The following is a 27,457-nucleotide window of genomic DNA, read 5'->3' on the forward strand; positions in this document are numbered from 1 at the left end:
GCGGAGCTTCGTGTGGGACGCAGCGTATCCTGGGAACGCCGGAGACGGAAATTACTTCGCCTCACGCTGCGGACGTCGGAGTCGTTGCGCGCCTTTCCGTGTGTGATTTCTAGAGTTAGGAGCTCCGGAACCGTTTGCCAATATGTATGACGCGGACGAGGGTAGGTGACCACCCAGAACACTCCGTGGCGACCCGTCTAAGGGGGGAAACGTGGGTAGCTGGACGAGTTGAGGATTTGCGGTCTCCTCCTCGGCCCGCCGCACCATGGCCCCAGTCGTTTCCCCACACTCCCGAGGCCGGGAACGAATCCGGGATTTTGAGAGGTGGAGGGTGCAGGGAACGTAGCCTTTATCATCTCGGTCAGGGTGACTCTTGTTCTCTCCTCAGTCTGCCCCTGGGTGAGTCTGACACTCCCTTCCCGTCTTGAAAACAGCGCGCAGAACCATGCGACAGGTTCCGTTGTTCCGACTTTGAAGCAAAGGACTCCTTTTTTGATTTCCCTTAAGGCGAAAGTTAATGAATTTATGAATAGTTGAATTTTTGAGCATCACCCTGTGCCAGGCATTGTGTTAGGCTCTGGAAGAACTCTGGGGACAAGGAATATAGTTTCTGTGTGTGTGCGGCGTGGGGGCAGGGTTTGGTTTTAGTTTGGCGTTCCTTCATGCTGTCATATGCCTAAGTAAATTATTTTAAAAGATGACCTTTACATTTCCTCTATCCGCGAGATGACACAGTTCTAGATGGTATGTATTTTAACGAACAGGGACAGTATGTCTTTCTTTTTACATGTAGAGTTCGTAGTCACGTGTAGTGTATTTTCATTGTATATTTTTAATGCTCCCTCTTCCGTTCTCCAAAGCTGCTATTTCAAAGTTCGTTTTCTTCTAGCTCCCAATCTCCTGGCCACCGCTTACATTTCTCTTTATTCCCTCAGCTACTTCATGGAGAAAATAGAAGCAAAAACTTAAACTCTACTGTTTAAACTTGTCTCATTTTTATCTTGCGTCTAGAAATTTATTAGCATCATTGTATTCTTTTTCTTAACTCCTGAGAAAAAAATTCAAAAAAAGTTTTTTCAGCTTAATTTTTTGAGTAGGTAATATAGTCTCATTTCTCAGAGGCTAGAAAACAAAAATGTTAAAAAGGATAAATGATGTACAAGTATAACTAAAACTGACTTCATTATTATCTCTCCTTTTCCAACCTTCCTACTTCTCCTGGGTGGCTGTGATAATAACATCTAGTGTGCCATCAAAGCTAGAAATCTCCAAGCCATTTCAGATACCTTTGTCTATTTTACCTCGCCCCCCATGTGTAGGAGTCAGTAATTCCAGACCATTCAAGAAGCACTTATTAATAATTTATTTTGGATATGTATCAAATTTTGAATCAAAGTTGTTAAGTTTTACAGACTATGTATATAGGTCAGAATAGAAAAACAAAAATAGAGCACATTTATTCTTTTGCATAAGAAGATGAGACTAATATTAGCACCAGTGCACACTGATTTTTCAAATGCCCCATTTTATAAATTACTGTTGCTGCACAAACTCCCCAAAGTTTTGCTGCTTAAAAATTATTTAATATGTTCATGGATTAAATGAGTCAGGAATTTGGACAGGCATAGTAGGAATGACTTGTCTGTTGCCTGATGTCTGTCAGTGGTTGAACTGGGAAGACACAAAGGCTGAGTGTTGACTGCTGGGGGCTGGGTGATCTGGAGTGTTTACTCATGTGTCTGGCATCTAGCCTAGGAAAACACAGGACTAGGATTGCTGATTGCAGCATCTGGTAAGTGGGCCCACCGTTTAGATTTTCTCACCTAAGTAGTAGGAGTTCTTAATGGCAGCTCAGGGCTCCAGAAGTAAGTGTTTCAATAAAGAAGGTGGAATTGCATTGTTATTCCTGACCTAGCTTCTAAAATCATGTAGCATTGCTTTAGCTGTATTCTCTTAGTTATGGGAGAGTCAAAAACCCACCCAGATTCAAGGGGAGGAAGCATAGACCCTCTATATTTTGATGGTAGGAGTGTCAAGATCATTTTATAAAAGAGCATGTGAAATGGAAGATAGTTGTGTCCATCTTTGGAAAATACAGCCTGTCATCCCTGTCCATGTGTGAAATGTTGCTGTTATAGACAGCTCACCTTAAGGTATTGCCCAGCTATTGGAGTCCTTTGCTGACTCCTCCCTCTTAACCTGATCTCTGACTCCAGTCTCTGAGGAGCCTATTGATCAGAGGATTATGAGCTTGCTGCTAGTTATCATTATAGGTAGTTATTAATGAGAATTATATGGGCTTCTTGGAGATGATGGAACAATTACAGATTCACACGACTTGCACTGAACCTTTCTCACGAGGCCTCTTTGTGTATTGGGAGAATACTGTGACGTAGACCTATGTATGTGTACATATATACCTATGTATATTGTTTCATTACAGTTCAAGTAATGTGATGACTAAAATTTTAAAGAAGTGGGTAAAGCGATTGTTTTTTATTTAGTAAAGAGTAAATGTGTTTTTGCTACTTCACATCATAGTAAGATGTGAGCTAGTAGTATTTATTGCAAGTGAGAATGATTTTTTTTGTTTTTGCAGATATGCAATATGATGAGGATGATGATGAAATCACACCAGATTTGTGGCAAGAGGCATGCTGGATTGTAATTAGGTAACTTTTTAGACCAAACTGAATAAATTTTAAAAGGCACTGTAAACTATACAGGGATTTCCTGCTTATTCTGTGTTTGAAAATTAGATGTTCTGTGTGAATATGCTGCATGAGAGCTGGTTTGTCATTTTATTTATTTTTTTAACTTTTAAAGTATTCTGATATACAGAATAGTTACACAAAGAATTCATGTACACTTCACCCAGATTCCCTAAATGTTAACCTTATGCTGTGTTTTCTTTGCCTTATTCTTTCTCTGTCTACGTATTTTTTTCTGAAATATTTGAGTCAGTTGTTTACCTAGGAATATTCTTTTACAGAATCATAATCTTATTAAAGTAAGGAAATTAATACAGTAATCTTATTTAATCTAGAGACCTTACGCAGATTTTGCCAGTGTCCCAGTAATGTTCATAGCAAAATAAAAATTTTCTTATCCTGGATCCAACATAAGATCATATATTACATCTTGTTTTCATGATTTATTCTTTTGTCTTCTATAATCTAGAACAGTTCCTCAATCTTCCTTTCTCTTTTTTTGTTTCTCAAACTCACCATCTCTCTACAGCTTCCCATGACCTCACCTTTTTTTTTTGGCCTTGACATTTTTGAAGAATATAGGCAAATTATTTTTTAGACTGCCCCTCAGTTTGGGTTTGTCTGATGTTTCCTCATGATTAGATTCAGATGATTACTTTTGGCAACAGTAATGTTCTGCTCTCAGTGCATTGTATCAGGAGGCACATGATGCCTATTTGTTACATTACTGGTGCTGTTAATTTGATTCCTCTTGGTTTTCTCCTTGTTTTAAATGGATAAAGTTATAACAGGTGGTATTTCGACCCACATTCCCATCCAATTCTAAGTGTAATTAAACTGTAATAAAACTCAGCAGGAAGCCTTACATATAGGTAAGAGAAGTAACTTTTAAGTAATAAAGTAACATCCTGCTATGTTAGGATATAAAATGCTACAAGTCTCCTCACTTACCAAACTGACAGGTGCTTTGTATATAGTAACATTTTGATGCCTGTTTGAGCCCCACCATCTCCAAGATGCACATCCTCTCAGTTGACACTCCCTTTTCAAAGAGCACAAGCTTCTGACATTCTACCAGTTGTGTATGGAATAAAACTGAACCTTTGCTGAACGTTGTTTTGTTAAAAATATGAGTTTTGGGGATGTAAGTATGTGTTTATTTTTCCTATTAAACATGGGCTATAAACACTTTGTATTGAGACACTTGAATCTTCTATGATTTTGAGTATTAAACACAAAGACACATTTTTAGCCAGATATTTGGAGTATGCCTATATTTTGTGATTGCCAGGGAGAAAGAATATTTTGATCTTAGCCAAAAAAAACAAATTGTTTTCAACTTATGTGACAAATTGCTCAAGGATTATATATGCTATTTGACAAGTCCTTGCATTTAACATTTGTTACAGAATAAAATGCCGTTTGATCTTTATATTTTAATTGATTATAGGTGCTTTAGTTTTTTGTGATATGACATTTTGTTTTTTCACTATTTAATATCAAGTGATCTTTCCCAAGCATTGTGAATGTGATATTACTTAATATATAGTGACTTCAGTAAGATGTCTCTTGGACAATAGTCATGGTAGTAGATACCATAAATAAGAACTATTCAAATAGTTTAGGTGTTTAAGGGATGGCATTCTAATGAAGTACTGTCCTAATGATTTTGGGGAGAGTAACTATGGTTCAGCTTCCTGGGAGGATGAAACTTGTCCATAGTTTTTTAAAGATTTTTCATTGTAAATTGTCCATAAAAACCATTGCTGTTTACCTTACAGATTGTGCTTTCCATGTGCTTATGTACCAATGGCTGACCCAAATGGTTGTGAGAAATTTCTTTCCTGTCAGCTCACAGTCTCTACTGAAGGAAGTTGCCTCCACTCTTCTTGAGTCTGTGCCTTATACAGGGATGAATGTGTACTGTGTTCTCTGCCATAGAGAGCTTCTAATATTGGTGGCCATGGTTGATTGAATCAGGGTGGAACCTTGACCCAAAGCCAGCCAATCTGTAGGCTGGCCAGTTACGTGTGAGGTGATCTGATGATGCCAAAATGGAAGGCTGATGATTAGTTGGGCTACGAATGTTGTCTCAGAAAATTGATGTGAGGATGGGGGGAGTTAGTTACTAGGCAGAGAGGGCAAGGAGCTAAGTCCAGCTATGCAGCTTTTCCTGTGTGGTGGTGAGGGGAGAGATTCCTCTTGCAAACGGTGTGTCTACTCTTTTCGAGTCTCTGTCCTTCTTTAGGGCTTCAGTATTTGATTTCTGTGTCTATACTAATAGCTTTGATCTCTCACCCTTGCTCCATTTTTAATCAGTCATTTGCTGAGTATTTTCACTTGAATGACTTAGTCCCATCTTACCTTTAACATATTCAAAGTAGAATAATCTTTAACCTAAAATCAGAGTTCTTACATATGCTATATTTTAGTCATTGATATCATTTTCTTCCCTCTTATTCAAATTAAAGTTCTTATTTTTATCTTTTTTTCCATGCTTTTTTTTGTTATATAAGTTTTAGGTGGACAGCATTATAGTTCAACATCTGAATACACTACAGAGGGATCACCACCACAGTCTAGTTACCATCCATCACCATACATTTGACCCCCTTCACCCATTTCACCCACACACACTAACCCCCTCCTCTCTGGTAACCACTAATCTGTTCTCTGTGTTTGTGAGCTTTTGTTATCTTTTGTTTGTCGGTTGGTTTTGGTTTGGGTTTTTTTTTTTAAGATTCCACATATGAGTGAAATCATGTGGTATTTGTTTTTCTCTGACTTTTTTCACTTAGCATAATATTCTCTTTGTCCATATTGTCATTTATTTTTCTGTTTGACTATGCATTTCATTAGTTTTGAGAAATGTTTCAAGAGATTGGATGAAATTTATCTATAAAGGACATTTATAAATTAGGGCTTCCTTATAGTTCTTATGTTGTGCTTTAATAATTTTACCCATAAGTATGTCTCATTTCCCCAAACTTAACAATAAGTCCTACAAAGAAAGTGTTCCTAATCGTACCTCTTTTTTGGACACCTCATAGTATTTTATGTAGTGATGAGTGCAGAGTGTTGGTATTTAATGATTAGTATTTGTCAAATTTGATGATAATGAAAATGGGGAAATATGCTAGAAAACATCACTAGGTGTAACTGATTATGAACTCAAATATTTTCCCAGTTCCTATTTTGATGAGAAAGGCTTGGTCAGACAACAGCTGGATTCTTTTGATGAGTTTATTCAGATGTCTGTTCAAAGAATTGTGGAAGATGCTCCACCTATAGACCTACAAGCCGAAGCTCAGCATGCTAGTGGAGAAGTTGAAGAACCGGTAAGATGGTTCAATAAAGTAATATAAATAAGGGTATTGATTTGAAATTTCAGTCCTTCTGTCACCTGGCTTAAAGGTTAAAAAAAGAAAAAGTTAGGAGGTGTTTTTATTAGTGTACTTATAACGTTTCAGTCAGCTCCTGATTTATTCTTACTAATGGAGAGATGCATTTTTGCAAGTAATGCAGAACCCTAATTCTTTTTCAGATAGTATGTGTTTAATAGCCAGGAAGAGGAAACTCAGAGGTATGATGAACTACAAAGGGAAGCAAGCCAGAAATAGTCGTGTTGCCTCAGAAAATCCCACTTTTTTCTTTCACAGAGTAAGGAATCAAAAGAAAAATAGGTGAAGGACCTTTTTCCCTTGATTATTTGTTGCATGAAATACATTATTATATCAATATAAGAGATAATAAGGGAAAAGCACCCAAATATATTAGCTCTTTTAACTTTTCTAAGTTCATTGTAGTCTTTTTTTTTTTACACATATGCATGTTTTCAGCATTGTTAAATCATAGCAAGGCTATCATTTTAGAATCTAGTTTTACATGAGTGATTGTAAATAACTGTGTAGTCCAAAAAATGACTGTCCCTAGTTTTTTGGGGTTTTTTTTAACATTATTTATTTATTTATTGGCCGCGCTGCCTGGCTTGCGGGACCTCAGTTCCCTGACCAGGGATTGAACCTGAACCACGGCAGTGAAAGCCCAGAATCCTAACCACTAGGCCACCAGGGAACTCCCATGTCCTTAGTTTCTGAGTAGAGAGGCAGCATGATGGGCCTTGAGGGACAGGGAAAGCTAAAAAAAAATGAGGTAGAGAAGAAGTAGAATTAGACAGAGGGAGAGATTATTGTTTCCTGCCAGTTCAGTCCCTCTTTTCTGTAGCTTATCTCGTAAGGGCTAATGTATTATTCTCATTCTGGTTGGAGGTGCTGCACAGACTTCTGCTGTTAAGGACAAAAATAATTGGCTCTTCTGGCACTGTGTTGGAAAAATGGGTGTAAAATGCTTTTCCTATACTTACGGCGTTTTCTCTTCATGGTCTTTTCAAAACAAGAGAGATAACAATATAACATAGCAGCTTCATAGTGCCAGAATAAGTACTACCAAAGAGCTCTCTCAAGCTTGGCTATCAGAGCTTAGTGGAAAAGATGGGAGGGACTTAAGCTGACTGTGAAGGGCGTTAGTCTTAGTAGGGAAAAGATATTTAATCATTTCAGCAAAAATACTTTGTGTTTTTGGCTTATGGCTGGAATAGAGGGACCACAGTAGTCAGTATATTGTTTTTGGTTTGATCTGTTTTTGATAGGTGTTCGTGGAAGATAAGATGGAACCAGATTGTCACATGCTTTGGATGTCATGGGGCATTGTGGAAAGATTGTCAAAGAATGTACATGAAGCATTATTTTTAAAAGGTTACTTTGGAAATGGTGTTTACTTGGAGTGGGAAGAGGCTGGAGTCAGATTAAAATCTTGGAATAGCTGAAGTTTCAGATAATAATGTCCTAGATTAGGGTAATAGTGGAAATGAGTAGTTGGATGGCTGAATTCCTTTTGGTTCATTATCACCACTAGTTCTCTTTGCTCTTTACCTACTCCAGTTTGGGAAACTTGGGTATTAATAATTTTCCTTTAGTGGTCTGCTTAGTCCCATCTTTTCCTTTTCTGATATTTGATTTAGAGAGAAATCCACTATCCATTTAGCTCTGGAAAGTTCTCATGGATCTTGTTTTATTGGGTAGCAGATAGATATTTAATTGAAAACTTTTCTTTCTCCTTTCTTTTTTTCTTAACTATGGACTGAGCTAAAGTCAGCCAGGGTTGGAAATTCTCATTCCTTTATGTAGAATAGTAATTAGGATTTTCTGTGTGTTTTTAAATTCCTCTTTGCACAGAGCAGTATATGAAGGTGGCTGTCAGCCTGACTCTATACATCCCTTACACAAAAATGCCCCCCAAGGATGCCCAGTTATCCACCCCACTTCAGTTTTGGAGAATTGGCAGGTGGGGCAAAACACTAAGTCTCAGGAGGGTTTCTTGAGACATTTTTGTGGGAAGTTTTGGGTCAAGGGGAGAGATGAGACCCAACAGTGGGTGTGCCATCCTCTGCCTTCCTGGGGAAATCCAAATCCCAAAAGTTTTCTGAAGAGAGGCACCTCTCTCAGTGACCTAGGGAGGGGAGGTGACCAGATGACCAGACCTACTGCCTGGATGTAAGGCTGAGGCAGAGAGAGGACAGGGTCAAGCAGATATCTCAGACCCAAGACAGAAGAATGAAATGCAAGAGAGGGGGAGAAGGGGACTGAGAGATCCCAGAGGCCCAAGTCATCAATTCCACCCTGTCTCCAGTTCTGAGCAGAAACTCTTCTTCCCAAGACTACAATGGAGTTTTAGTTCAGGGACTGGCTTTGCTCCAGGGCACAGAGAGGACAAGCCAGGCAGAGATCCCACAGGTAGTGAAGGTGGAGAGTTAAGGTATCGGACAAAAAGATGGACGCTCCCACAGTGGGTACGCACAGACCACAGCAGTTTTGAAACTGTAAGCCAGGATCAGGGTAAAACATGCAGCTGTGGCTGAAATACAGAATGTTATAGGCCCTCTCCAATAAAATTTAAATCACTGCTTATTCCACTCTGTCCCCTGCCTATGAGCTGTTCCCAGGGTTTTTTCCAAGGCTGGAGTCCTGGACAGTAAGAAGGAATGGGAGAAAATACTGAGGTCAGCATGTAGGGCTGCGGCTGAGACTTGATATGCCTCTCCCCACCCCCACTCATTCTGTAGAAAAGAATTTGCTCTCCCTCCCCTTGATGGGCTGTTGGGATGAAGGCAGGGTAAAGACAAAGGGAGGAAAACACTCAGCACATTCTTTCTCCTGCTTTGATCTGAAGTGTAGCTGCAGCCAAAGGGCACAGAAGTGGGGGAGAAAATATGGGGGATAGGAAAGCATGGGAGCATAATCCAGTTGAGAAAGGAAGAGGGTTCTTCCACTGCCCTGTGTCCAAAAATCTGCTGAGAGCTTTAGTCCCGGAACTGCAAAAAAGAGTGCGAAGGAATGGGAAGCGTATATGGGTTTGTGGGGGAGGCAGCCACAGACAGGATGGAGATCTAAGGATCCCTGGGATCCCCGAGCTGACTCTGAGAGCATTAGCTGGGGGACTGGATGAGAAGTCACAGCAGACATGTGGATTTTTTGAGGGGGTATGGAGCCAGGAACAGTGAGGTCTTCACCGAAGGAGTGACCACTTGATCTGTTCTTTGGCTGACTGCAGCACCTGAGACTCAGTCTTCTCTGTAAGGGGGACATCTTCCCTTAGTGCCACCCGCTGTACCACTTGCTGGGGATTGCTCTCTAGGATCACCCCTCAATCTACGATTTCATCCACAACCAAGAAGAACCCCTCCATGTTCTTCAGCAGAGCTCACTTTTCTACATTTTTCCTCAGCATCTGGCTCAGTGAGTCGAAGAAGAGGCAGTTCAGAATAGCCATGAACATCATCTCATTTTCGTATGAGCTGCCAATCGTATAGAAATAGAGATCGATAACTGCTTTTGCATACCACTGTCAGGCCTCCCAAGAGGGCAGTTTCAGTGTCAGTCTGACAGGTCTTGTTGAAAGTGTTCTTCTCAAAGGCCTTTTGCTCCTTGACACCGAGGTAGCTGTCATCACAGTACTTGGCAAAAAATCTATCTCCATCATTGTCCAGAGTCAGAATGGCTTTGACAGTGTACAAGGAGGGGTCCGAAATCAGTGCATCTATCTTGCCCCATAGCTGGTACCGATGTCTTCTGTACATTTAATTGAAGAGTTAGGTTTTCTTTTTTTCTATCTTCTGTTGATTAGTTTAGAACACACTTGTAATTGTATGAATTTATCTTTTCTTTGTTTTCTGATAACTTTGTTAACCTGACCTAAACTAAGGAGAGGGCACATGAAACAGCTATACAGATCATTAATGCAAATCCATTTCAGTTGTTTGATATGAACTCAGAGCTTAGTCTTTATTTACTTGTGATACATTAAATCTCCTTTTGTCTTCCACCTTAAGAAAGTGATGAAGTATAAAACTTGACATTTGTGGAGTATGAATGTTGCCCTGGGAGAGTCACCATTTTAGTAAAGTGGATTAACTTTGGCATTTTCTAGAGCTGTTTCTACTCAAAATGTTAATGTTGATTAAAATGGAATCATTAAATCGTTTATGGAAAAAAATTATTTACCCTTTTCCATTGTTTTTGTTTTCATTTTAGCCAAGATACTTGCTGAAGTTCGAACAAATTTACCTCTCCAAGCCTACCCATTGGGAAAGAGATGGTGCTCCATCACCGATGATGCCAAATGAGGCCAGATTAAGAAATCTCACGTAAGAAAGATATTTCTTTTCCAGCAGCTGATATTGAAATAAGATTCAGAAAATAAAATTTTAGCCAGTTGAGAGTTTTAGTAATCACCTTAGTATTCACTTGTGATCTACTTTGATTTTCAAAGGTACTCTGCTCCACTTTATGTTGATATAACAAAAACAGTCATTAAAGAAGGCGAAGAACAACTTCAGACACAGCATCAGAAAACTTTTATAGGAAAAATTCCAATTATGTTGCGTTCAACTTACTGCCTATTGAATGGCTTAACAGATCGTGATCTTTGTGAGTTAAATGAATGCCCCTTGGATCCTGGTGGCTACTTCATTATTAATGGATCCGAAAAGGTATAGTAGCATTATTTTTTTTTAATTACCAAATGATGATTAAGATTTAAATCATGAAAGTTGAAATCAAAAAGTAAACTTTTGTATAATCTGGAAGTAGCAGTTGAATTATTAAGGAGGTGACAGCCGAATTTATATTAAACCAAAACTTTGTTTAGTTATATATATTGGGTTGGTCAACCTAATAATATACACTAGAAATTTGGTCAGTTTGAGCTTATATGTTTTGGTGAAGTGTTTATGCAAAATGGAGTTTGTAAAGTTCAAGAATTGATGTTTCAGTGAGCCTATACAGTCAGACTAAATAAAGATGTAGCTTTCACTGTTCTTTCTAATTCAAAGATCTTGTTGGTTTTATGGCTGTAATTTTATTGTCCATATAGGTTCTGATTGCTCAAGAGAAAATGGCAACAAACACAGTCTATGTGTTTGCCAAAAAGGATTCTAAATATGCCTACACAGGAGAGTGTAGATCATGTCTGGAGAATTCTTCTCGACCCACCAGTACTATCTGGGTTAGCATGCTGGCAAGAGGAGGACAGGTATGGACTATTATATGCTATTTGGGTTTATTCCTTTTGGTCTAGTTTTGTAAGTTACCAGGCTGCATGTTTAGTCAGAAAGTTTTTCTGGAGCATATTATCAGTGTTGTATGGTAGGCATTTTATTATTTACTTACTACTGTGTAATAAATCACTCCAGTAGCAACATTTATCATCTCACAGTGTCTGGATGTGGATTAGCTGGGTCCTCTGGTCACAGGGCTGCAAACAAAGTGCTTGGGCTGCAGTCATCATCATAAGGCTTATTTGCATGGCTGTCGGCAAGATCCAGTTCCTTGCTGCACAGCTCCCCTCCATACAGCCCCTGACAATATGGCAGCCTGCTTGTCAGAGAGAGTAATTAAGCAGAGCCGTAGAGCATATGAGCAAGGTGGAAATCACCATCTTTTACACCTTAATTTTGGAAGCAACATCCTATCATCTTTGCCATGTTCTTTTTGTTAGATACAAGTCAGTAGTACATCTAGTCTATACTCGGGGGGGGGACTACACAAGGCAGTAGTAGTAGGCAGGGATCATTAGGCACCATCTTAGAAGCCACCTACCATAGGCTTGTTACTTACAATAATGTAATCTAATAATAGCATTTCTTGACTGTTTGCTATGTGCCAATTATGTTATTCAGATTGCTTGATTTAATCTTTGCAACTATACTGGAAATTTGTTGTAATTAACTATTTAATTTCATGTACATTTTTATTTGTAAAATTTTTTTAAATAAGTCATATACACATTAAATAGTTCAAAAAAGTACAAAAAAGCGTACACTATAAAAATTAGTCTTCCTTTGACCCCCAGATCTCTTCTCTAAGAAGCAGCTGATTTGATAATTTCTCATGAATCCATCCAGAAATAGTCTTAATTAAAAAATGCAAATGGGGGCTTTCCTGGTTTTACAGTGGTTAAGATTTCGCCTGCCAGTGCAGGGGACACGGGTTCGATCCCTGGCCTGGGAAGATCCCACATGCCGCAGAGCAATTAAGCCCATATGCCACAACTACTGAGCCCACGTGCCGCAACTACTGAGCCTGCATGCTGCAACTACTGAACCCTGCATGCCTAGAGCCCGTGCTCTGCCACAAGAGAAGGCACTGCAATGAGAAGCCCGTGCACCGCAACAGAGTAGCCCCCGCTCACAACTAGAGAAAGCCCACTTGAAGCAACGAAGACCCAATGCAGCCAAAAATAAATTTAAAAATTAAAATAAAAAAAACAAATGGGAGCATACTATGCACACTGTTTGAACATTGCTGATACCTTTTAAAAACAGATTTAGATCAGCAGTTGATCATTGTTTCTAAGTTGATATTCCATGCGTAGATATAGCATAATTTATTGAGCCATTTCCCTTGTGATGGATGTTTAGGTTTCCAGTTTTGTGCTCTATTATAAACAGTTCTGCAGAGTCTAATGTCACTTTAATAAGTTTTATAAAGAAGAACTTGAACATTAGAGAGGTTTAAGTGCCTGAAGTTAAAATCCTGTGTGGAATAGGTGTTTTAAAGAATTAAAATGGTTTTTACTTGTGAATGGAGGTAGAATGGGGCCCAAGTACAAGTGTTTGGAAAAGATCCCCATGTGATTGTGATGTGCATTCTTTGTTGATAAGCATTGGCCTGGATTATGAAGGGCAAAAGAAAGGAAAATCATCTAGATTTAGTGATAAGTTTGATATGAGGATGAATTAGTTAAGATTCTTTGGTTCTTTCCAGAATTTTCATTTAATCAATTTAGGAATCGGGCCTAAATTGCTGTTGGTGCCCATGTTGCTGTTGTTTTTAATTCCCCAGAGTACTCTAATGCGAAGCCAGAGTTGAAAATCACTGAGCAAAAACACAAGGTCTTTGTCTTATAATCATGGGAAATAAAATTAAAAGGATAATATTTTAAAGGGAATGAAGTGAACAATCAAGGTGTATGGTCTTTATTTTGTTGAAATTCAGTATACATGTATATTTCTGTGTAGGTTTTTTGTTTGTTTTTTTGTTTTCACCTTGCCACTCGGCTTGCGGGATCTTAGTTCCACGACCAGGGATTGAAACCAGGCCTCGGCAGTGAAAGTGTTGAGTCCTAACCACTGTACCACCAGGGAACTCCCTCTGTGTAGTCTTTTTAATTTTTTTTAATTCACAAACAGTTGTTCATAGTGATTCTGTCGACTTGGATGTTGTGGCTAAAAGATGTAGCCAACTGCCCATTCCCATACTCTGTGTACTTTCGGAGTGCTTTGTAGTCAACCCTGGCTAAGTATGGGACAGTTGGTATCTCACAACTCCTTGTATCCACCAGGCTTTGTGTAATCATTGCCAAGGGCTTCATTGTCATGTCCATTAGTGCCCACAGTAGCTATTTTAAAACAATCTGAAACCTTCCCTCACCTTTCCAACTTTACAAATTACTTGCCTTGGGCCTTGAGGCTTGCTGGCAATGGAGTGAAATTAGGATTCTCAGCCACTGAATTTCCTGTATTTATTAGGCTCCTAAAGTGTGTGCACCCAAAAAGATGACTAGTCTGCCTGAGCTGCCAACATTGTGATTATAAGTATCAGTGGCATGTGGGCAGCTGCGAAAAAAAAAAATTCTATCGTTCTCTCCTGAGGTTCTAGATAAAATAGAGAACGTCCAAGAATTGATTTTTAGAAAGAACCTAGTGAGTTCATTTTTAGACAAAAGGTTTGGAGGGGGCGTGGTGCATGGTGTAGGCATTCTTTTTTAATGTTTTGTGTATTCTGAAAAAGGTCTATGATGAAACAAATGGAATAATTGAAAACTAAGTTGAAGCAGCCAAATGGCAGTTGGGATGGGAGGGTTGAGAGTACAGGAAAAAGGTCAAGATGAAGATTCACCTGTCCTTTATGTAAAGTTGTTACTGAACATCCGTGAGATAGGTTAAGGTTTCTAAGGAAGGAGGCCTGAAGTAGGAGGAGGAAGACAACAGAAACTTATTAGATGGACCATGATAATGTAGGGTTATGAAGCCAAGAGAAGATAGACTTTGATATTGAAGGAAAGAAATTTGATTAAAATTGAGAAACCAGGTGTTTGTATGCCAGTGTAGTAACTTTTATTTCACTTCTGTGTTGCAATTAAAGAGGGAGAAATTGGAAGAGAATCTTATGTGAGAGAGACTGTTTGTTGATTTTGAAATGTTATTCGTATTTGGAGATATGTCACAGACCAACTCTGAGTTAGTATTTATTTTTCATTCTGTGCTTAGCTTTTTTCCACATTTGTCTAGCTATATTCTCTCTTATTTTCCCCTCATCTATTTCTTTCTTCCAAAATTTTTAATTGTTTTGGTTGGGGGAAAGGACGAGGGGGGGTCTGTGTTCATACCTGCAGCCAAAGGTCATTTCCAAATACAGTCTGGGGCAGTTCTAGAGGATCCTGGCAGACAGAGAGTAGAGAATGGAAGTCCTCTCAGGTTCAGATGACCAGTCTATCCATCAAATAAGTAAACCTCTTGCAGTGGTTTTTGAAAAGCAGCCATAGGATGTTCCTTAGAATATGAAAGGCATGCCTCTTTTGAAATACCTACAATGAACATGTATGTAAAATGGTTCTTTTGATATTTATATATGGCTATAACGTCTGTATTCTCATATTCTAATGATTTTTTATTTTTCTAGGGTGCAAAAAAGAGTGCTATTGGTCAGCGCATTGTGGCAACCCTACCATATATCAAGCAGGAAGTTCCCATCATTATTGTGTTCAGAGCATTAGGTTTTGTGTCTGACAGAGATATTTTAGAGCATATTATTTATGATTTTGAAGATCCAGAGATGATGGAAATGGTAATGTGCAAGCAAAATGTATTCATAGTATTTTTCAAGAGGTTTAAAGTTACTGTTGCTAATCCAAAAACATAGTAGAAAGCTGCTCTGAAGATCAGTTTAGCTGTTGCAAACCCCATGCTGTTTACTGTGTAGTGAAAGCCTTCAGCCCTGCCTTGGCTTCTTTCTTATTTTTTTTTTTTAAGGCATATAAATACCAGAATTTAGTGAATTAATTTTCTGTTTTACCTTTTTTTTTAACACCTTTGTTGGAGTATAATTGCTTTACAATGGTGTGTTAGTTTCTGCTTTATAACAAAGTGAATCAGTTATACATATACATACATCCCCATATCTCTTTCCTCTTGCATCTCCCTCCCTCCGACCCTCCCTATCTCACCCCTCTAGGTGGTCACGAAGCAACGAGCTGATTTCTCTGTGGTATGCGGCTGCTTCCCACTAGCTCTCTGTTTTACATTTGGTAGTGTATATATGTCCATTTGGCTTCTTTCTTGACAATTCTCTGTAAAATCAACATGAAAACTAGAGGCAGAGTTCATTGACAGCAGCAAGAAGAAACAGTAGTAAGGAAAATCGTAAAAGCATACTAGTCTGATGCAGTGTAGTAAAAAGGGAAAACGTAGTTGATATCTTCTTTTTTTTAAACAACTTTTTATTTTGAAATCATTTCAAACTTACAGAAAAGTTGCAAACAGCTCCTGTATACTCTACACCTATTTTCAGCAGTTGTTACCTTTGCCGCATTTGCTTTAGGATTCTCTTTATCTATATATACACATTGTTTTTTTCGGGATCATTTGAGAGTAAGTTTTAGGCATCATGCCCTTTTACTCCTAAATACTTCAGTGTATATTTCCTAAGAATCAGGATATTTACTCACATAATCATAGTATTACAATTTTTAAAATTGGTACTTCAGTGCAGTACATACTATTAACTTGGAGATCTTATTTAGGTTTATGTCAGTGGTCCTGATCATGTCCTAATGGCATTTCTTTTTTTTCCTGGTTCAAAATCCAATCTAGGATAATGTATTACATGTTGTTTTTATGTCTCTTTAGTCTCTTTTAATCTTCCCTTGTCTTTTTCCTTAGTGTTTCATGACACTGAAGTTTTTGGATAGGATAGGCCATTTATTTTGTAGAATATCCTTCAATTTGGGTTTTTCTGATATTTCCTCATGATTAGATTCAATTTATGCATTTTCTGGCAGGACAAATACAGAGATCATATTGTGTGCTTTCCAGGGCATCACATCAGGAGTCACATGATTTTATTGTGTCCCATTATTGGTAATGTTAATTTCACAGTGCCGTCTGTTAGGTTCCGCCACTGTAAAGTTATTATTTTTGTGGGAAGGATTGTTGAGTCTAGAGAAATATGCATTTCCTTATCAATCTTTTCCATTGATGATCCTTGGCTAAGGAGTGGTTGATATTCTTAAAGTTGTCCTGAATCATCCAGAGTCTTTAAGACTACAGAGAAATAAGGTAAAATACAGGCTAAACATCGGTCACAAAGAAGGTGGAGGATATTTTAGTTATTAGAGTACTTATTGATATGGTTACATGACAAAAATGGATGCTGGTTAGATTTTTGGCAATAGTCATATGCTTTTTTTTTTTTTAAACTTAAAGATAATAAGTATTTAGATACTTAAAAGATAACCTTTTAAAACAAGGCTGAAAACAGTATGACACATTTATTCATTTGAGACTTAGTAAATTTTAATTTGAGTGTTAAACTTCTCTAAATTGATTTTAGATATTTGAAAGGAACTTTTTAAAGCTACTGTTCATCAAAATGTAAAAAACAGAACATCCCCAAGACTCACTGTGCTCTGTTATAATGGAATTATTTGTATTTTTCTGGAAAGTATAATTGTGCTGATGAGTGGATTTTTTTCAGAGGTCCCTAGATCTCTAAGGTGTCTTCAAGTTCTAAGATTTTGTGATTCCTTGAATTTCTAAAAATATTTGCATATTCAGTTAGGTTCATAGGGATATTTAACATAAATTAAGTGACAGTTGCCTTATTTTAAAGTAACGATATGAATTTGAAAACAATTTTTATTTAAATTAACTACTAGGTTAAACCTTCTCTTGATGAAGCTTTTGTCATCCAAGAACAGAATGTCGCACTAAATTTCATTGGTTCAAGAGGGGCAAAGCCTGGTGTCACCAAAGAGAAAAGGATTAAATATGCAAAGGAAGTATTACAGAAAGAAATGCTCCCTCATGTTGGTGTCAGTGATTTTTGTGAGACCAAGAAAGCTTATTTCTTGGGGTATGTCAAATTTCATTGTTTTAAGTTCTTTGCCAAGCTGTGGTTGAGATAAAATTTTTCTTAAAGCTAAAAATGTCAAAATTGATGTTTTTAATGTATAAGTTTAAAAAAAATCCCAAACCATGTCCTTTCTTTTTTACTTCTTTCTTTTCTTTTTTTAAAGGTACATGGTTCATAGGTTGCTGCTAGCAGCTTTGGGTAGAAGAGAATTAGATGACAGAGATCATTATGGAAACAAAAGATTGGACCTTGCTGGACCACTACTTGCATTCTTATTTAGAGGGTAAGGAATTACAGAATGATATTGTTAAAAGTAGAGAGATTTCACTTTAGATTGGTTATTGCACTTGAGGTGCTAAACTATCTTGGCATCCATATTGGGTACACATGAAGTTAGCTACATTCTTTGCCACTTGCCCAGTTTAGTTCTATTGATACTTCAAATTTGAGAATTTCAGGATTGTGAGGAAATTTATAACTTGTTTACGTTTTCTCTACCTTTACAAAGCATTTGAGAAAGCTGAATTATTGCCTTGATTTTCTAAGTGCTGATACTGGAATTTTTATTAGTTCTGCTTTGCAGTTTATAAAAACAAAAGCTGGAAGGAAGTCTATCAAGATATTAGCAGTGGTTGTCTCAGTATTGGGGTTATATGTGATTTTTATCTTATTCTTGATATGTTTTTATATTTTTCGTATTTTCTATAATGAACATATAATACTTCTATAATTAGAAAAACTTATTTGTAAAAATAATGTAGGTAATTTAGTACAGAAATAATATTAGCAATGTTTTGTACGTGTTCTGTTATTTATTATGTTGTATATTAGTGTTTTTCAACCTTGTTTTGTTATTGCCCCACTAAGGGGCCTCTTTTGACTATTTTTTTCTAATTGCTTTGCTTGTATATGTTTATGTACCATATGTACGTCTTTGCTTTTTATATAAAAAGTAATAACACTTCCCTCCCTCTACCTCAACCACTTTTCGCCCCCTTGTGGGCAATATTGTCCTTGTTAAGGATGCATATTGTAGACCTTTACATGTTTAAAACATTTTATTGGGCAGAATGTTTAAGAATTTGCTTAAAGAAGTACGGATCTATGCCCAGAAGTTCATTGATCGAGGAAAGGATTTTAACTTGGAGTTGGCAATTAAAACAAGGATTATATCTGATGGCCTAAAATATTCTTTAGCTACTGGGAACTGGGGTGACCAAAAGAAAGCTCATCAAGCCAGAGCTGGAGTATCTCAGGTAAGGATGTTAACTGTGACTACAGGTTTGATAAGAAAATGTTATGGGACTAATAGAATCTTTCATTCACTGAATGTAAATTGTTTTGCCTTTTTTTTTTCTTGGTCAGATATAAAAGTACTTGGGGGCTTTTGAATTATGAAAGTGAAATTTTTCTTAAATTAGCTGTTAGCATTACCAAGAGATTTAAAAGTTTTGACTTGCATCAAGATACTTAATGAATTCGAGTAGCTTCTTGGTAGGTGAAACAGTCCATGTTTGTGAAATTTTTGGTTTTTTTTAATGCCTTAAATATTCTTCTTTAATTAATTAATTTATTTATTTTTGGCTACATTGGGTTTTCGTTGCTGTGCACGGGCTTTTCTCTTTAGTTGCTGTGAGCGGGGGCTACTCTTCGTGCGGCGCGTGGGCTTCTCGTTGCATTGGCTTCTCTTGTTGCAGAGCACAGGCTCTAGGTGCGTGGGCTTCAGTAGTTGTGGCACGCAGGCTCAGTAGTTGTGGCTCACAAGCTCTAGAGCGCAGGCTCAGTAGTTGTGGTGCACAGGCTTAGTTGCTCCGTGGCATGTGGGATCCTCCCAGACCAGGGATTGAACCCATGTCCCCTGCATTGGCAGGTGGACTCCCAACCACTGTGCCACCAAGGAAGTCCCAGTTTTTCTGTCTTAAAAGCTCTGTATTAGAAGCTGATACCCAGAGAATAAATGGGCATCTGCTTCCTTTTTTGCAAAATGTAATACTTCTAACAGTGATTTCTCTATGTTGGCCTGTTGTTATGTACAGTGATTGCAATAGCTACTCTCAGGAGGAGTAATGGGGGAAACCTTTTACAAAAATGTCTCACTAGGTATTTTTTATTTATTTTTTGTATTTTCATATAAGATTGAAAATTTATAGTGTATATGTCTAGCTTTATGGAGGGGATCTCCCCCCTTTTTTTTTTTTTTAACCTAGCCTATACCAGCGTTACCTTATTAATTTGGCATTCAGACACCAACTTTAAGCTCCTGATTCCTAGAAACCTAGATGCCTTAAGAAATTCTGGAAGGATGCTTAGAGTCCAGTTAAATTTCTAGTTCCTTTTAGTTTAGTAAGGATTTGTTGAGTCTACTTGGTGTTTGTGATGCTGGGTTCACAGAGTTGAATGAGACGCTCTTCCAGCCCTCGAGCTTACCATCTATTAAAGGAAACATTCGTCCATGTACAGCTCATTCTGCCTTGAGCTGAATTATGATAAACGCCATCCTGCCAATTCAGTTCAGTGTGTGTACTGGGACTTAAGATGTGCCAGGCACTCTGTCACACATTGGAGATACAGAAATGAATAAAGCATGATCCTTGATCTTCAGTAGTTCACAGTCTATACTCATAGATGTAAACAGATATTACAACATGATACAGTGAGTATTAAATGAGAGCTGTGCACACCTGCTCTGTGGGAATGCTGGAGAAAGGCATTTAGCACTGGCTGAAAGGGTGAAAAGAAGTGTTTTCTTTAGGAGATGACAGTTGAGCTGATTCTTGAAGGGTTGTTGGGAAATAGCCCAAGTCTTGGAGGAGGGTAGAACCAGTAGCTCACAGGAAAACTGGAGAAAACTTAATATCTTGAACAAAGGGACAGGGAGAAAAGAGCATGTGTATGTGGAAGGAGCTAGAGCATTCTTGGGTTTTCAAATCAAAGCGGGAGAGTTAGGAAGATGGGGTTGGAGTGGAGAGCTGGAACACCTCATAGAGGGGAGTGACATGTTCATTTTTGCTTTTTAGGTAGATTCACAGTAATTGGCAGTGTGGAGAAAGATTTGAGAAGGGCACAGTTGGTGGCAGAAAGATTGTTGCAACAGCCTTAGTGAGAAATAATTAGGGCCTGCACTAGAGCAGTTTTGTAGAGGTGGAGAGTGGAGTCAAATTTGAGAAATATTTACGAAGTAAGTTTTGTAAGACTTTGTGACTGATTAGTTGAATGATGGAAAACTCCACAGAGTAGAGAGAAGAGAACAGTTCTTCCTGGAGGTGGGTCGTATGTCTTCTATGGAAGTGGTAACATTTCACCAGACAGAGCAGAATGGGGTAGTACGTTCCATTCTGTGTCAGTAGCGTGGTCAGAGTTGTGGAGGTGAGAGGGTGTTTGGCAATGTGAATGGAGTACAGGAGTTCTGAGACTGCTGGTAGGGGAAGGTCATCTGGGGCTTCATTGAGAAGAGCTTCAGAGTCATGCTGCTCTAGTTGGCGGGGAACTGTTTAATATTTTTTAATTCAGTGAGTGATGTGAACTTATCTATATCTGTGTTTTAATAATTCTGGTAACCGAGGAGAGTAGATTGGAGAGGACATTACAGGAACTTATGAGCTGATGGCAATAGTATAGGTAAGAGGTAAGGGGCTGGTTTATTGCTGTGACATTGGGAATGGTTTTTTGAGAAAGTTTGAAAATAGAGTTGACAGGATATGTTTATTGTTTATTATATGTGAAAGGAGGAAGTCAGAGACAAAAATATCTTGAGATTTCTAGATTGGGAGATAAAGGGAAGGGTGATGCCATTAACAATGACAGGAGACTTAGGAAGAAGAAGGAGGATGGGTTGTTGTAGGGCTGGGGAATGTGGTGATTTTGTTATTAGGTACATTGAGCTTGTGTTGCTTGCTTTATATCCCTCTAAATATTATCTTACTTACAAGTATTACCTTGCTTAGTGTTCTGTAAGTGTTTAATCTCTGTGTTGGATTCAGAGGCCTCAGCCTAGGAAAAGTTCTCGGATGGATTAGTGATGTCTGCTATGATCAAAGGAATGTGAGTTGGTAGCGTATAAGACTTACTGAGTGCCTAATGTATGCCAAGTGTACTGTTCTAGGTACAGGGATACAACAGAGAACAAAACAAACAAATAAAAATTCCCCACCCTTGTGGAACTAACATCCTAGTGGTTGGAGATAGACCGTAAACAAAACATTTATGTGATATGTTAGAACTGTATGTCATATATTTGCCATTGCTGCTGTAAGGGTCAGTTAAGTTACAGGGGTGAATAAGATTATCCAGGGCAGGATGGAGAAAGGAGGGAGGGATGCGGACAGTTGGACACTGAGTGGATTATATGTAAAAATATGACTTTGCCTGATTCTAGTATTTGCCAAAAACGTGATAGTGTGAGTAACCGAAATGCCCAAACTTTAAAGATTTGCTATTGTTTTCTAGGTATTAAACCGCCTAACTTTTGCATCTACTCTTTCTCACCTGCGTCGTTTAAATTCTCCCATTGGTAGAGATGGCAAGCTAGCAAAACCAAGACAGTTGCATAATACGTTGTGGGGAATGGTGTGTCCTGCTGAGACTCCAGAGGTAATGCATTAGAATTTATGTTCAAGACAGAAAGTCCAACAGTAATTATGTAGGGTATAATTACTTTTATAAGAAATTTTTTGTTACTTATAATTACTTATAATTTTATTTAATTATGTAGTATAGTTTAGAACTAAGATATTATAATTTTGTTCTTAGGAAGTAAGAGTACATTCTGAAATCAAATTGGAGGAAAATGTTTGTGGAAAAGAATTTGGATAGGCATGTTAAATCAGTATGAGTAATATGTACTTTATTTATTTCAAGGGCCATGCTGTAGGACTTGTGAAGAATTTAGCTCTGATGGCTTATATTTCAGTTGGATCTCAGCCTTCTCCAATTCTGGAATTTTTAGAAGAATGGAGTATGGAAAATTTAGAAGAAATTTCTCCTGCAGCTATTGCTGAGTGTGTATAAATACAATTAAAAAAAAACTTGTTAATCTTCGGTTATAACTTATTAGAGGGTTACTAAGTGCAGAATGCTTTTGGTTTTGCATTTTAGTGCAACGAAGATTTTTGTTAATGGCTGCTGGGTTGGAATACATAAAGATCCTGAACAACTTATGAACACTCTACGGAAATTGAGGCGTCAGATGGACATCATTGTGTCTGAAGTAAGAGTCCTTAATTAATTAAGAGGACATGATCTCTGGGATTTCCAAACGAGGCATAAAGACTAGTGAAAGTTATCTTTGCATTGGTATCTTTCTTGAACTGGTTTCCTTTGAATTGTAAAGTACATTTTCAAAATTCTAGATGATGTTTTGAGCTAGATTTAATTATAAGGTATTGTTTGCTTTAATGCCTTAGATATACGCATCTAAAATTTTGACATGTAATTTGTTATTAAATTATATTTTGGAATTCAAATTACATTTTGAAGTAAAAAATTCTTTTGAGAATCTTTTTGTAAAGCTGACTACAGTGCTTTTAAAAAGTGAGTGAATATCTCTGATTTCTCCTTTGTCGGAATCCAGAGATTCATTCATGAAATGTGATACACCTCTATTAGATTCCTTTATGTTTAGGTGGATGTTGAAGAGCTCTGGTATTAGGATGGATTTTTTTTTTTTTTTTTTTTAGTCATCAAAATACTGTATGAGCTTTATTCCTCCCCAAAATAGGGCTTTTGCTTTTAGTGTACTGTATTGAGGGCTGGGCTCAGGCTTTTGATTTCCCCAAATCTACACCTTTGGGTCTGTCTTGGTGAAAGTGGATTTGGAGAGAAACTGTAACACACTTAAGCTGACCTCCTGTCTATGTAGCAAAGCAGAGAATCGAGGTTTGGCTGCTCCAGGCCTTCCTCTAGTAGGCAAACCTGGATTTTGACCCAGGCGTATTCATGGCTTGAAGAAGTCAGGAACTGCATGCTTCACTTGAGTGTGGCGGGCAAGGCTAAGAGAAAGCCTAAGAACCAAAATTGGTTGTGTTTTTTGTGATTGAGAACTTTGTTAATGCCAGGTGTTTCTGCTGAGAGCTGCCTTTAGGTTTTCTGTCTTCTCTAGGATAAAATTAAATTCTTCATGCTGTTTTAGGCCTCTTTACCTTTCCATGGGCCCATTCCCTCAACCTGGAATGCTTGTGCTCCTTGTCACCCATGCGTCCTCAAAAATGGGTAATAGGGAAAAGGGTGCTTATTACTTTTTTTTTAGGTAAATCTCACCAATTCTGCAAAACTCTAGTGTTAACTCTCGTCTCCTTCAGGATATTTCACCTGACCACCCAGTTTGATTTAGATCAGAGGTTGGCACACATTTTCTTTAAAGGACCAGGTATTAAATATTTTAGTCTTGGTTTACCTTACAGTGTCTGGTGTGTATTCAACGCTGCTGTTGTAGTAAAAAGTAGCCATAGACAATACATAAATCAGTAAAACTTTATTTAAAAAAAAAAATGGCAGGTGAGGGCAGATTTGGCCTGCAGGCTGTTCGCTGAGCCCCTGATTTAGATCTGTCTCTGTGACTATATGTGGCATGTTTTCCTTAAATAACTTCTGACAGAATGCTTATACCAGATAGTAACTGTTGATTTATTTGCCTACCTCACTTTCTAAACTATTAACTTCTCAGAGGCAGGGAACATGTCTTAATATGACTTTGTATTTTCAGTTCTGAGTATGGTGCCTGACATGTAGTGTCTGACACTGAGTGAGTGTTTGTTGAAACTATGAATGGACCCTATGTCCTTGGACTAGGCTCTTTAATCTCCTATTGGAAAGTGTTGTTGGGAGCTTCTTAGTGGGAAAATTGTGTATATTTTTCAGGAGTCTAGTACTTTTTCTTTTCCTTCATACTTTCTGATAATCAGAGGTCCTCATTTTACCCATTTCTAACTTTAGCCTTGTGTTGGACCTGTTAGGCTTTCCTGTCAATAGTCCTCTCAAGAACACCTATTTCCTTTGGAACACAAGATACTGTTTGGCCTTTGAGGAGACGCAGCTCAGTTTATGTCTTCCTGTTAAGACAAGAGCTATATTCTCTTAACTGTATTGTAATATTCTATATTCTATTAGGAATTCTCTAAGGATTCAAGGTAAGCATTTGAGAATGCCACGCATGGTGTTTTTGCTCATAAACACAGTGTTTCAGATTGTTTTCTAAGGACAGGAAGTGGGCTAGGAATGTGGGACTTATCTTCTTCTTGGCTTTTGACTCTTTACTTGGGAGAACTTGGTGTTTTTGATCAAGCTTTTATGATTTACTATCATTTTAAAACTGAGTAATCCAAACCTTTCCTTTCTTAAATAAACCCAATCTTTAATTCTTTCTTTTTTTTGGCTGCATTGAGTTGCTTGCGTGGTTTTAGTTCCCCCACCAGTGATCGAACCTGGGCCCCAGCAGTGAAATCGCAGAGTCCTAACCACTGGACCACCAAGGAATTCCCCACCCAATCTTTTCTTTAATAAAAGTATCCAGATGGTGATTTCACTTTTTAAAAGTACTTTTGTGTAGAAATACCAATCTGTTTTTCCATTTCCCAACTCATTGGCAATTCATTTCTTAGTTGACTTTTAAGATTATATATTAGATCTAGATAATTTACTGAAGATTCTTATTTGTTTACTTCTTGACTTATTTCTTTTTATATTGGCACTTCAGATTCTGTAGTGCTTTTAATATTATGTTCTTTATCGTAAGTTTTCCCAAAATATTTTTGATGTTTTCCAGGAATATATTTTCTAGCACTATCCAGTAGAAATATAATGCAAGTTACATATGCAATTTATGTTTTTCTAGTAGTCATGTTAAAAAAGTAAAAAAAAGGGAATTCCCTGGTGGTCCAGTGGTTAGGACTCTGCGCTTTCACTGCCGAGGACGTGGGTTCAATTCCTCGTTGGGGAACTAAGCTCCCGTGAGCCATGTGGCATGGCCCCCCCAAAAAAGAAATAGATGAAAATAATTTCAATATGTTTTATTTGACCGGATACATCAAAAATATTACAATTTCAATATATAATCAATGGAAAATTATTAATGATAAATTTTATTTTTTTGTACTATCTTTGAAATCCAGTGAGTAGTTTATACTTACAGCATATCTCCTTTCAGAATGCCCACATTTCAAGTGCTCAGTAGTGACATGTGGCTAGTGACTGCTGTATTAGAGAGCTAGACTATAAACCATTTGTCTTATAGGTGATTGTGAGAAGTCAGGCTTATTACTGGGAAAGCCTGATCAAGGCAGAGTGATATAGGGCTGGATATTGAAAGGTTACACACGTGAAGTACATGTAATTACCAAAGAGGGAAAACAAGAAAATAAGAAATATACTAGTATTTGTCATATCAAACATATATTTTCTTCATTTTAATTTATTTTGCATGACATTATTACCAGATATTGTTCAGCTTTATAATTACCAAGGTTAGATATTTATCCTATATAAAATTTTAAATTATACCTAGGTTTTTAGTATATTGAACAATGATAAACTAAGATCTATTAATTTCATTTGATAATCTATTAATCCTGTTGTATTTTTAGCTAAGCCTTAATGATACAGAGAAAATAAAAGTTCATGAGACTGTTTTGTCTTTTTATGTATAGGTTTCTATGATCAGAGATATTCGAGAGAGGGAGATTCGGATCTATACAGATGCAGGCCGTATTTGTAGACCACTTTTGATTGTGGAAAAACAAAAGCTACTTTTGAAGAAGAGACACATTGATCAATTGAAAGAGAGAGAATATAACAACTACAGGTAAGAACATGCAGTTAGAAAAAAAGTTAGATATAATTCACATGCCCTAAAATTAAGCATTTTAAACTATGTAGTTCGGTGGGTTTTAGTATAGTCACAAGATTGTACAGCCATTACCACTATCTAATTCCAGAATATTTTCATTGACCCGGAAAGAAACTCTGTACTCATTAGCAGTCACATTTGCTTTTTCTTAATTTTTGTCATCAAGTAAGAGACTTTTAGGGTTTTATTTAAGCGTAAAAGTCTTTGTGACATGGTAAAGACTAACTCTACTACTAATAAGAAATAACCTCTGTGCTTTCACTGCATGGGGAATGGGTTCGATCCCTGGTTGGGGAGTTAGGATCCTGCATACCGTGTGGTGCGGCCAAAAAAAAGAAAAATAACCGATGTGATATAGATAATGTATAACATAAACAATATAATAATAAATTTAATAAAAAGAATCTTTTACAATTTATTATTAGTGATATATGAATGAGTATATTTTTATTGTTAAAAATTCAAAAAATAGGTGTAATAAAAAAATATAAAAGCCCCCAATTCACACTCTCCTTTTCAGAAGTAAATACTGTTACCATTTGGGGTATTTGTTCTTCCAGACCTTATTTTTTGTTTTTATATACTCACCCTAGCCCCACAAGTAGGTTCTTTACATCAGAGCAGAGCAAAACAAACTAACAGTAGTTACAGAGCCATACTTTATGTGTATTGTTCAGTAACTTGTTTCTTTCACTGTTAACAATAGTATGCTTATTTTGGGACTCTTTCTATGTGAATGCATACAGATATAGGAATACTCTTTATTAAGTAGGAAGCCTAGTTAATTAAAATAGTTCAGGAAGTAAGGAAATTAAATGAATTCTTTTTCAGTTGGCAGGATCTTGTGGCCAGTGGGGTAGTAGAATATATTGATACTCTAGAAGAAGAAACAGTGATGCTCGCAATGACCCCAGATGATTTACAAGAGAAAGAAGTAGCTTATTGTTCCACATATACGCACTGTGAGATTCATCCATCAATGATTCTTGGTGTCTGTGCATCTATTATTCCTTTTCCTGATCATAACCAGGTTGGTAGCAGTTTTTGACTATGCTTTGTAAGGAATTGGGGGAAGCAGAATAAAAATTAGAGATTAGTCTGTAGTTTTTTCTGGAAGAAAAGCCTTTTAGTGTAAAGACAATGAACTACAGCATTTAATATGCTTATTCTTGTGTTTGACTCTTAAGAGCCATAATTGATTATTCCAAATGGTTATC

At 37.4% G+C, this 27,457-nt stretch overlaps 1 protein-coding gene and 1 pseudogene across 2 annotated transcripts in view; one reads left to right on the plus strand and one right to left on the minus strand.

Annotated features, from left to right (window-relative positions):
• Positions 1-54: 54 nt before the first annotated feature.
• Positions 55-27,457, plus strand: part of POLR2B (RNA polymerase II subunit B) — a 45,915-nt gene continuing 18,512 nt past the window's right edge. The window contains exons 1-15 of the mRNA XM_082837932.1: positions 55-161; positions 2,600-2,672; positions 5,899-6,049; positions 10,301-10,413; positions 10,539-10,758; positions 11,142-11,300; positions 14,951-15,115; positions 17,205-17,401; positions 17,565-17,684; positions 18,471-18,657; positions 21,848-21,991; positions 22,259-22,398; positions 22,496-22,607; positions 26,041-26,195; positions 27,072-27,270. Of these exons, the coding sequence (XP_082694058.1) occupies positions 143-161; positions 2,600-2,672; positions 5,899-6,049; positions 10,301-10,413; positions 10,539-10,758; positions 11,142-11,300; positions 14,951-15,115; positions 17,205-17,401; positions 17,565-17,684; positions 18,471-18,657; positions 21,848-21,991; positions 22,259-22,398; positions 22,496-22,607; positions 26,041-26,195; positions 27,072-27,270 (2,154 nt within the window). The 5' untranslated portion in view covers positions 55-142. The remainder of the gene's footprint in view (positions 162-2,599; positions 2,673-5,898; positions 6,050-10,300; positions 10,414-10,538; positions 10,759-11,141; positions 11,301-14,950; positions 15,116-17,204; positions 17,402-17,564; positions 17,685-18,470; positions 18,658-21,847; positions 21,992-22,258; positions 22,399-22,495; positions 22,608-26,040; positions 26,196-27,071; positions 27,271-27,457) is intronic.
• Positions 9,132-9,846, minus strand: LOC309960726 (coatomer subunit zeta-1-like; annotated as a pseudogene). The gene has a single exon. The product of its transcript is annotated as a coatomer subunit zeta-1-like (transcript).

Source organism: Leucopleurus acutus (genome assembly GCF_964270905.1).
Source record: "Leucopleurus acutus genome assembly, chromosome: 4".
NCBI lineage: Eukaryota > Metazoa > Chordata > Mammalia > Artiodactyla > Delphinidae > Leucopleurus > Leucopleurus acutus.